This window comes from Artemia franciscana, chromosome 4 (genome assembly GCF_032884065.1).
Source record: "Artemia franciscana chromosome 4, ASM3288406v1, whole genome shotgun sequence".
NCBI classification, from domain to species: Eukaryota; Metazoa; Arthropoda; class Branchiopoda; order Anostraca; family Artemiidae; genus Artemia; species Artemia franciscana.
Window position 1 is genome coordinate 50,758,102 of NC_088866.1, and position 12,402 is coordinate 50,770,503.

Consider the following 12,402-nt stretch of genomic DNA (forward strand, 5'->3'; position numbering starts at 1 on the left):
TTCTATACTATTATCATATACTATAATTAACTATAATGTATATCATCTGAGAAGTCAGAGGCTATAGAAAAAAAAACAACTTTCGTGCTTTGAAAGAATTCATAGTCCCTGGTTGACTAACCTCGCAAAGATGGTTGTATTTCTATGGCTCACTACGGAAGTTCATAGTTGTAGATTCAGTTGTAAATTTAACTGAGAGCCACGCATTAGTACCTTGAAATTCAACTTTATTTTCAATTCTCCTGAAGTTTGAAAATTATCTTTTATTCCAATAACATAATTAGAAGTCCATACTTCTTTCTTTTTACGTGTTCTTAATTATAGTTGTAAAGTAGGACGTTGAAATATTAGCTCTTGGAATAACTGAAAAACCTGATTCCGCTTAAAAAATCAGTATAACCCTAGGATGAACTTGAAAAGATAAAATTTAAGTTCAATTGGTGTAACTAGGAGGGTTGGAACGTACCTGGCTCCTTCTCGACTCAAATTATACTAGACTCACTCGTCCGTGGACTATTGAAAGAGTTGAAATCGAACTGAGCAACCTCACCGCAGAACAAAAGGAGAAGAAAAATGCAATAAAAGGAAGCGAAAAATTAGAAAATAAGCAGACAATAGAGAAGGCTAAAATATTTTTTAGAATAAAACCAAACGAAGATGCAAAGTCCAAAAATGCACTTTAATTTACACAGTTTGAAAGTTTCGGGACATATAGGGCGCTTCTATTCTTAATTTATTTTTCAGTTTTTAGTTTTATTTCATCGTCTTCAATTCTTTTTTTTTATTTCCATATTGCTTTTTAGTTATTCTCTATTCCTGTGTCCGCGGTATTTTTTTATTCTTAGAATTTCACCAAAGCCCCGTTTCTTAGTTATTCCCAGGTCTTTCTGGTTTTTTGGCGACTTTTTGGAAGGAAACACATTCCTTTTTAGTTTGATTTTCTCTACATAATTAAACTTTTATCGCCTAAAAAACGTATAGCCCTCATGATGATGTTCTTTTTCAGTGACTTGAACGAAGCCTCAATCCTATGGAATCTTCGTGTACGTTATGATAAGGAGCTGATTTATGTAAGTTTTTTTTTTTAACAAACAGGAAAATGACAAATCTGCCCCTACCCCTTCCCTAAATTTTGAAAATACATTTTTCCTTTCCCCCTTCCCTAAATCCCCGCGAATTAACGCCACTGCTAGACTAATTGATCTTTTATCCCCCCTTTTTTTATATATCTATTAGCACTAGGTTGCAGCTGCAGCTGCAACCATGATATCCATATGCAGAAAAAATACTTAGGATTTTTCTTAGCTTAAATAATTTCTGAGACCACACTGGGTAATCATGACAAAACTAAAAAATCGCAAAGAAGAGAAAACGACGATGATTACAGCCAGCTAAGAATCTAAGAGACCTATGAAAATATTGAGCAGTGGAGACCTTCGCTCGATCATCTTCAGTGCAGAATAAACTATAAAAAAAAATAATACCTATAAAAGTCCAAAGGATAATGTAAAAAATTAAGCTTTAAAACAAACACTGAAACTAAAATAGGACCCCTTAAAGAAATGATGAAAGGGTAACTGAATAAAAAATACAATAATGGATGACATTTCACAATTTGATTCTGTGTAAAGTATTCTTAAAGGTCAATCGCTTACCAGGTATTGTTTTATCAGAGATTTTTTTTTATGTTGCGAAATATAATTTCGTGAATTGATGCAAAAGCGATTAGAATTAAGAAATTCACTATGAATGAGGCTTGGGTAAATTTCTCCAGTATCTCTATTGAGGGCGACCTTTACATGAATGTGCTTTTTTGTTTCAACTGCTTCCCTGAAAACTTGCATGAGAACTTTAACAGTGTTTGTTTTAAGGGCTCTTTTTTATTTTAAGCATAACCTTAGTGTCCCCTTTAAAAATCAAATACTTTTTACACGATGCAGAGCTTTTTCAACTGCTGCAAAGATAAAACCAGCCCCATTCTGGGTAGTGGGATTTATAGAATTACTTGTTCTCGCGGCTGTTTCTATGTTGGCACAACCCAACAGTAATTGGGGGAGAGGCTATCGAAACACAGGTCCTATATTGATATAGGACACAGGTCCTATATTAAAGCCATGCGGCTACGCCAATGGCCTGAAACTTTTGATTCCGCCTTGGCTCAACAAGTCTATGACAACCCATGCCCTTTGATTCTGTTTGGTAACAACTCCATTATTGCCCCCGTTAAATGTCTCATGCAAGTTTTCAGGGAGGTAGTTGAAATAAAAAATTATATTCACAAAAAGGTCACCCTCAATAAAGATACTGGAGAAACTTATCTAAGCCCTATTTATAGTGAACTTATTAATTCCGATCGTTTTTATGTTTATTCACAAAAATATATTTTGCGAAACCTACGCTTTCTGGCGCACAGTATTTTAAAGACACCAACAAACAACATAAAAAAATAACATCTTCACATCATCACTCCCAAAATAAATCAATACCTCCCATCAACCCCACTCCCTTCCTACGAACCTTGACCTTTCATCTAGATATTGAAGATAACACTCATATGCATGACATCCCGTGAAATGAGCTTTAAAATAAAAAACAAGTGTCACTATTCGAATTTCTATGCTATACTGTTTTCAAATATAATGTTCGCTACCATTAAAATTGCGTCCCAGCCTCTCCCCCTTAATAGGGCCAGATAATAGACCTAGGCTCTATGCATAACTATGCTGGGTTTTTTTTCTATTGCACTTTGTGATATAGCCCTTGGGCTCTATACAAAACTTTGCTGGTTTTTTTTCAAATTGGGATTATTCCTGATATAGCCTTAGGCTCTACACAAAATGTTGCTGTTTTTTCAGATTCCGCATTGTGATATAGCCCTAGGCTCTATACAGAACTTAGCTGTTTTTTTCAGATTCCGTATTGTGATATAGCCTTTGGCTCTATACAAAACTTCGCTGATTTTTTTCTCAAATTGGGATATTTCGCATTTTGAACCAACTGATCAATTGCATGAAAAAAATCATGCAAAAAAGCAGGATAGCTACGTATTGTATGTAGCCTAGACCTTTATCTGGTGCCATCAAAGGGGGGGGGGCTTTGATACAATTTTCATTGTAGGAAACATTATATTTGGAAACAATGTGGAACATAAATCGAATGGTACTACTTTTTTATTTATGGTATTTACTTCAGAAGACGCCATGTAGGCTAGGCTACAAGAACGTTGCCGCTTTGAATTAAGTATCTTCTAATTCTATTCCAAGGGGCAATTCATTTTTATCTCAAGGTGTAGCCTACGCACCTTTGGGTTTTTGACTACGCTTTCCACTCTGTTCCCATGTATAAAGCGTGCTTCTTGGAGTAAAGCAAATTATCAATTGAATCCTCCTAGGTTTATTCTTCCATGCAAGTAAAGCTTATAAGCTTAAGCTTTAACTATTACTACTAATCAAGTATTTCCTGTGCTTTCAGACATAAAGATCTTAATATACTCAATGCATACTTAGCGTATTTAAGCCTTTGCATGCTTGGCTTCAAAAATACTTAAGGACATTATTAATTATGGTTTTGAAGTAATTACTGTTATTTTTTATATACAAGGAAGCTATTGAAATTTCATATAGGAAAGGCTATTTAGTTCATAGCAGGTTAAACTAATTTGTTATCCAATGAAGAAAAAATTTCTATTTCATTTGCACTTATTGTGTTCTATGGTCTTTCAAATATAAAGCATTGTAGCATTATTAGAGGCAATGCTCTACCAATCTCTATAGTAAAGTCCCATGTGCTTTAAATATATAATTCTTTGGCTTTTTCTTCTTTTTTCCCCGGTCCACTTTGTATAGAAGTGGTGGCCGTAGAAATGTGGGTGGGAGCTCATTCGATTGGAAATTGTAAGTTCTTGTGACCTTTATAAATATATTTTTGAGGGGGATATATGCCATTTTCAGCTATCCTAATAGATGTGGCAATATCCAACTCAGACCTTGTGATTTCATTAAAAATTAATTACCTTGATCTTCCTGCAGGAACAAGGCATTTTCCACCTCATCTGTCATCGGAAATTCAGATTAAGCGTGAGAATTTGTTCAGCCGATAGTCCCCCAGACTCACGGCATACTGAGTCTGATCAAAGTAACATTGGATAATGCTGATCAAAGTATAATTTAAGTAATTTTTTTATGGTGATTAGTACATTATGGGGATAAAGGGAATAGATGTACTTTACAATGCAGAACTGAGGTTTAGTCATAAGCCCAAGTTAGGAAGGTAGTCTCTACTGATACTGCTGACAGTTCATCGCGAAGCAAATCTGCCTGAAACCTAAGCAGCTGTGCACGCTCCTTCTTCACTTCCACTTTGTTTGGGGGTTCTAGTTTACAATCATTCCTCCTCAGAAGGGAAAATTATTAAATCTTTAAAGTACTCATATGATTCATAAAAACGCTTCACTTCACCCCTCCCCCTATTTTGGAAATATTAAGCCTAAAATGTATATTTTCCATCCATTTCCTCATACATGCAAAAATAGAATTAGTGGTAAATAAGCGACGTCGATGAAACCAAGAAATGGAAAAAATGTCTGTAGAATATATAATTTGGGCTACATATTTTCATTTTAGAGGGGGCAGCAAAGTGAAGCAGTTTTAACAATAAAATAAATAAGTAACTTAAATTTTTTTACAGTTTTTTTCAGAATTTCGTAATATTTCATTCCGTGGAGGGGTGATTTTGCACTAGCACTGTTCAAATTTTTCTCTTTTCTCCACCTTATGAAACCCCTACTCCCTTGGAATTATTTCCTATAGCATTTTCCAACCCCTTTTTGGACGTCCTGCTTATTATTTGGGCATAGATGGATTGTCAAAAAGAATAATTTTCAACGAGACTGTTATTTCAGAAAATTTGTTGGTCATTCACAAAGCTGTAAAATTCTATTTTTTCAGATTCAGATTCGATTTTTAGCCAAAAAAAAAAAAAAAAGAAAACATAAGCTGTAACCTCTGTTTTGTAGCCTTGCTTGTAAAAGGCATTGAATTAGGAACTCTTTAGAAATAAGTTTTAAATTGGAAACACCGGATGTATTCTGATAGCTCAGAGTCCTTATAGTAATTTATGGTTTGGATAAGATGATGAATTAAAAGTAAACATAATGATGCCATGAAGGACAAAGAATTTTTATAACTTTAAATTGGAAACACTTATTCCAATATCGATTTCACATTGCTGTGATTTCTCATTGCATTCTAACAGATCTAAATTCTCATCTAGCGTTTAGAGTTCCAGGTAGACTCGAGTTCCACGAGGCAGTACGTTATGTAATTCTGACGGAGCAAATTTTGTCCGTAACGTAGAGTTCTAGGTAGACTCGAGTTCCATGAGGCAGTACGTTATGTAATTCTGACGGAGCAAATTTTGTCCGTAACGTAGAGTTCTAGGTAGACTCGAGTTCCATAACGTTGGCAGTGCCGAGTAGAATTGAGCCCTACATAGAATACTATTTTACGTAAGCTTGTATTACGTCACGAAAGAGTCAACGTAGTGACGACAAAATGGAATTTCTAAATGGGGGAATTAATACATTTTGGAAATAATCAATAAACTTTTCCAAAAAATGCTTTTCACGCTTGATCAGAGATGGTGATGAGTTGAAAAGGAAGATAGGATTTTATGTTGCAATTTAACGATTTTAAAAATTTAGAATTACGAATGTAGATTTCAGTGTTTAACCCATTATGTTATGATTTCTTACAGACGTATATCGGAAGTATTTTGATAGCTGTGAATCCTTATCGAATGTCTGATGCATATGGTTTGGAGACAGTGAAGAAATATGAAGGACAGGTTCTTGGAACGATACCACCGTAAGTTTCTTTCTTTTTTTGGCCATAAAAACCAGAGATCAGAGGCTCAGCTGAGACGAACTTTATATTGACTATCGTCTAATTACTCATTTGTTCTTGTTGGGTAAAGTAGAGGCCACGATGTACGCAGGGGGCTTTGATCTAGGACCCTCGAAGTCAAAATTTTACCAAATTTCTGGGCAGTTATTATTCAAATCACCGAATAACATATACGTTTTATTATTGAACCTTCTTCCTGAAAATACTCGAGTGTGTGCCTAGGTACAGGTGTATCTTAAGCTGAACAAATCATTTGAAAAAACAGGTCATGCAGATAGACATGTACGCAAGGGTGGAGGAGGGGGGTCGGTCTCGTGACCCTCGCTAAAGATCACGATGTTTTTACGATATCTTGTCTAATTTCTTATATTTTCTATATATATTTTGCCTATTTTAGCTTTCTTACTTTTGTGTCTTCCCGTTCCTTAAAGAATTTCCGTGTATATACATGAATGAAGACAAGTCCCTATTTAAGCATGCCTTTTCGCTCCTTATATTAGAATAGCCAAAAGGCTCTAATTAGAAGTCAAACTGTTACGAATGAATTACATACATGAAAACCCGTATGTAATTGGCCAAATGCAAAATTGAGTACCCGTTTTAGGCGTTTTACGTCCTTGATTCTTCTTTCTCTTGTATACAGTATATATACCTTTAAGTAGCTAGTGAATGAAAGTAAAAGAGAAAAAACTTTTGATTTTTTACCTGAGGCCTCTTTTTCGGCATGATACCCTTCACTCTTCCTACTAGTAGTCAAAAACCAATCATCCTCAAATTTAAGTGAATTTGCATTGTGCTATCTAAGTGAGCACCTCAGGGGGTGCATTTCACTGCTCGTGTCACCTCCAATGTGTATGAAGCCGACACGTGTTTAACCCTGAAGTTATCCACACTATTTCTCTCGAATTTGGTTTTCTTTGAATAAAGCAAATTTGCCATTTTGCTCACGTCATTTGGGGATGGGGTCACTTGGGCGTTTTTGGATGTTTTTTGCATAAAACATTAACAATTTCTCAAAATGATCTTCCTTAAAACGATTTCCCATTAGTTTCCCTCAAATTTTCTTATTATTTGCCAGTCTTTTGCGCTTTGAAGACTCTGACTCTTCCTTCTTCTTAAGGTCTTCCTTCTTCTTCCTCCTCCTCCTCCTCCTCCTCCTTCTTCCTAATTCTTCTTCTTCCCTTGAATTAGGGTCACCGTGCACGTGCCTGTAGTCTTTAACGTCAAAGGATAATGAGAAAAAATCCACAATCCATGTGATTTCTGACTCTTCCTTCTTCTTAAAGTCTTCTTCTTCCTCCCTCCTCTGCTTCTTTTTCTCTTGAATTGAGGTCCCTATGCACGTGCCTGTTGTCTTTAACGTCAAATGAGAAAAAATCTATAGTTAACAAATATTATACGTAAACAATGGGCACATTTTATAACTTAAGACCTTTCTCCTGGGGTTGTGGGGGGTCATGTTATACTATAATGCATAGTTATTGGGCCTTTCAACTATGGTTAACAAAATGGCTATCTCAAAATTTTGATCGGACGATATTCAGAAAAAGGGGAGGGGGAGGGGGCCAAGCTACTCTGTAATTTTTTGGTCACATAAAAAGGGCACTAGAACTTTTAATTTCTATTCGAATGAGCCCTTTCTTGATATTTAGGACCAGTTGGTCGATAAGATCACCCCTGAGAAAAAAAAAACAAACAAATAAACACGTATCCGTGATCTTTCTTCTGGCAAAAAACACAAAATTCCACATTTTTGCAAATAGGAGCTTGAAACCCTATTCAGTAGTGTTCTTCTGATACCCTGAATCTGATTGCGTGATTTTCATTAAGATCACTTGACTTTTAAGGGGTGTTTCCCTCTTTTTTTCAAAAATCAGGCAATTTTCCTCAAGCTCGTAACCTTTGATGGGTTAAACTAAACTTGATGAAATTTATATATTTGAAATCAGCATAAAAAGCCGATTCTTTTGTTATAGCTATTGGTGGCAAACTCTAGTTTTGTTTACTATTGAACCACGAACTGTTTGACAAGAATAGGATTTTCTCTGGGAGCAGAAAATTTGAATCGATAAATTTGAGTATATTTGAAAACAGAATATTCCCTTAGGAACAAGATTAAGCCTGCTGAAAATAAATAGGCTACTAATCTACAAGGCTGTATCATTGAGTCTTGTATAGCCTTGGTATATACCGACGTGTATTCACTCTGTATGTACCGACATCGACATCTCTTATTGTACAATTACAAGCCTAAAAGAAATCAAGCAAGGTAAGTTTTTGCAGTATCTTGGGTGATAAACAAAATATCTCCCCGAAAAAAAGACATTTGCCAACTTCGCTGTTGAGATCTTTGTCTCTGTGTAGGGACGTACCCAGGATTTTTTATGGTGGAGAGGCAATAACAAAAATTTGAACTATATTTTACATTTTGGATGCGAAGTTTCCTGAAAACCGAGCATATTTAGGGCTTCTCCTGGATCTATGCAAAACCATGTCATGTTTCTTGTTAGAAGCAAAAATTACATCTAATTATTTATTTTATGCACTTGAGTTCTCCTATTTACCATTTACCTATTTACCTATTTACCATTTACCATTTACCTTATTTACCTATTCATTGGGAAATTTCCCCTATGAAAATTTGTATCCTCCTTCCCCAACAAAAGTTCAACCCTTCATATTTGCCTGAGTATCGACCATTATAGTTGGCTGAGGAATTATAAAAAATAGTTCTCTCACGGATCAGGTAAAAAGTCTATCTGATTCTGGGAAAACAACCTTATAATTAAGAATTAAACTCAATCCGAATGTTAAACTCAATTTTGAATTTAGATCATGTATACTGAAAGCTTAGAATTAAAGTAAATTCGAGTTTAATCTCTTGTCAAACAGCTCGTGAGTAAGGAGCGACCCGGCTTAATAGTAACCGAAACTCTAAAAAACGGAATTTTTATAACAATAGCTTTATCAAAAGAATTGCACTTTAATGCTGATTTAAATATATAAGTTTCATCTAGTTTAGTTCTACCCGTCAAAAGTTATGAGCCTGAGAAAATTTGCCTTATTTTAGAAAATAGGGGGAAACACCCCCTAAAACACCCCTTGGTCCTAGAATGTCACGAGAGGGCTAATTCCAACGGAAAATTAAAATTTCTAGAGCCCTTTTTAAGTGACCAAACAAATTGGAGGGCATCTAGGCCCCCTTCCACGCTCATTTTTTTCTCAAAGTCACCGGATCAAAATTCTGAGATAGCCATTTTATTCAGCATAGTTGAAAAACCTAATAAGTATGTCTTTGGGAACGACTTACTCCCCCACAGTCCCTGTGAGAGGGTCTGCAAGTTACAAACTTTGACCAGTGTTTACATATTGTAATGGTTATTGGGAAGTGTAAAGACACTTTCTGGGGGATTTTTGGTTAGGGGATGGGTTGAGAGAAGGGGCTTATGCGGGGGGAGCTTTCCACGGAAGAATTTGTCATGGTGAAAGAAAATTTCCTTGAAGGGGGCACAGGATTTTTTAGAATTTTTTTAAAAACAATGAAAAAATAAATATGAAAAGGTTTTTTCACCTCAAAGTAAGGAGCAGCATTAAAACTTAAAACGAACAGAAATTATTACGCATATGAAGGGGTTCCTCCTCCTAATACCTTGCTCTTTACGCTAAAGTAATTTTATTAATTTCAACTATTTATTCTACGGCCTTTGTAATTCAGGGGTAATTCTTAAGGAATTGGGACAAAATTTAAGCTTTAGTTTAAAGAGCGAGGTATTGACGAGGGGGGTGAACCCCCACATATACGTAATAAAAACATACGAATATAGAAGTCTGTTACGTAAGTTAAATCGTAAGTTACGTGTATTTTTACTAATAAAAATGTTCTTAAAAAAAAATAAAAGTTCTAGTTGCCTTTTTTAATAGCCAACAAATTGGTAACTAGGGTAACTAGGAATAGGATAACTAGGGTAGCGTAAAGAGAGGGGCGTTTCGAAGGGAACAGCCCCTTTCATATATGGAGTAATTTCTGTTCGTTTTAAGTTTTAATGTCGCTCCGTACTTTCAGTTAGAAAAACTTATTTTTTTAAAATTGTTTTAGAACTCGTAATTCAGGAAAGGGATAAATAGAATTTGATGAAAATAATCGGAGTTATTGATCCAAGGTCTTAAATTCTGTCATTTACATTTCAGAAAAAAGAATTGTTAATTGTCCCAATTGTCATATTTCTATCCTCAACACCAGTATATATTTGTGTTTAAATTTGACGTAAATGTTTTAATTGAGAAGTGTAGATTTCAGTTAAACTTTTGGCATATTTGTTTTCTTCCTTTGAAGGTGTAAGCCAATTTTGTAGTATAGATATTAGGTCTGAATTGACTAATGGCGTCAATTGCAGGAAGAGCTGAGGGGGTATTTTTCTACAGATCAGTTTTTTTATTGAAAAATGCCTTTTTTTGGTATATCTGTTGAAGAAATTAAAAAACTAAAAAAGTTGTCTCCTTTCCATAGACTTTGAAAAGTACGAAAGTTGATATCATTATTAATTCGAATATTTAGTAACTTAGATAACCCTTTTAAATACAGTAAAATCTTAAAATATATATTTTGAAAAACAAGCATTAAACGAAAGAAAAAAATGTATGATAACATACGGGAAATTCATATTAATACTCATTTGACTGAATATTGATTAACTAACTTCAACAAGTTAGTAATTACATTCCGGAATATATTTTTTCTTCCGTTCATCTGTTTGCCATCGGGTATAATGCTTTTACACGTTTCACGAATCCAGAAGTAGAAAATCAGGTAGTCTTTAGTTCTGGTAAATCCAGCACTGAAAAAATTGATAGTAAATAAGCAATGCAAGATTTAGCAATACAAACTTTAAAGTAATAAAATATACTTTCTGGTTAAATTTTTAATGAGGGACTTTTCGCTACCTTGAGCTTTATGAACGATGTTTTAGAAGTGTTTTCAGGGGCTTTATTATACCCCGGGAAGATCTTTTGAAGCATTTATTTTTCCAGCCGTTTTCCCTCCGAAAGGAACTGACTTTTAATGAACTCGCACAAACTTTGTATTATAAAAATGAAACTTTCAGAAATAGATCTGAAGCACACATAATGCCCAAAGAAATTATTTTAAATCCCATAGCTTTGCCGACAGGTATTGACTTTCCGCCACCTAGTATACATCTCGGAATGCCACACAGTTCCACCACGCTTGGGACGTGCCACCTAATTTCAATGATTTCATTGAGAGAGCGACCCCTTGAACTTTGTTAAGTCCCGGTTTTTAAGGTCTTAAAGAATTTGGAAGAAAAACTTCTTTGATATGGAAATATTACCCTATATGTCTTAAAATCATACTTGAGTCCTTAGAGTTTTGTTTTCAAGAGCTAGAGTTGAAGAAAAGTATCCTTAGAAATAGGGAAGGAGTAAATATGGGGGCTTGAAAATACGCTACCGGGGCCTAATTTATGCTCTGTATTCATTCCTGAAAGTTTCATCACAGATTATTAATGCTTAAGCCTACACAGTTTTCTAACTTGAGTATTTTTGTAAACCTCAATACACATTCGATCAGATAATTTGGCTTCCTAAAGCTCGACGGTATCCAATGATATTGAGCGGGCGGAGAGTTATCCAATCCAAGCCATGGCGGAGTGTTATCGAATCCAATTATGTTGCGCGGGCGGGATAGTTTTTTTTTATAATAGTCAAGGTAATAGAGGAACAAGTCGGCCTATGTATTTTGCTAGAAATGATATATCTGGTGAAAAATAATAGATAATCTATGGTTTTTCATAATGCAACTATTAATAAAGATAGTGGAAATCCCTCATCTTTATAATTTTAGTCTTTTTTTTAGTAATAAGCAGGGCTGTATGCAGGATTTTTTTTTTCCGTGAGCGGATTTTTTTCGGGGGATGTTTTACAAACAAACACTTCAAAAAAGTATCAAAAATGTGTTTTTATGCACTTTTATTACGTTTTTACGAGCTGGACAGACATTTCAAGGGGGGGAGGGCTAAAATCCCTTAAACCCACCCCTGAATGCTGTAAAAAAAGACAACTGTCGAAAATGGGGTTTTTAAGGCCAAACGAGAATACTGAATAAACAGACAAAGCGAATATTTTGAAAGGACAACTGTCTCTCTTCGTCAGTGCGAAACAAAATAATATATTCAAGAAAAGCGCTAAAGAAAAAAAACCAACAAAACAAACAGGGAAAGCTAATTAAAAAAAACACAACAAAAAACCAATGGAAAAAAAAAAATAATAGGTGAATAAAATTCAATAAAAACCAAAAATTATAAGAATTAAAACGAGATACCTAACAACTATAAAGCGAGTCATTCGCTAATATCCGCGGGTTAAAAAGAAGAAAAAAATAAAAATGAACTGCAACATAAATTCATAGTACCAGGGGACCAAGCTTCGTTTGACGAAAAGAAAAAATAGTTTGTTTTTTTTTAAATCATTTAACATCTTATTT

General features: G+C 34.8%; 1 protein-coding gene across 1 annotated transcript in view; it reads left to right on the forward strand.

The window, feature by feature from the left end:
- The window catches only part of LOC136026549 (unconventional myosin-XV-like), a 365,167-nt gene that overhangs the window by 32,457 nt on the left and 320,308 nt on the right, over nucleotides 1-12,402 (forward strand). Inside the window, exons 4-5 of the mRNA XM_065703235.1 lie at nucleotides 1,007-1,070; nucleotides 5,755-5,864. Of these exons, the coding sequence (XP_065559307.1) occupies nucleotides 1,007-1,070; nucleotides 5,755-5,864 (174 nt within the window). The remainder of the gene's footprint in view (nucleotides 1-1,006; nucleotides 1,071-5,754; nucleotides 5,865-12,402) is intronic.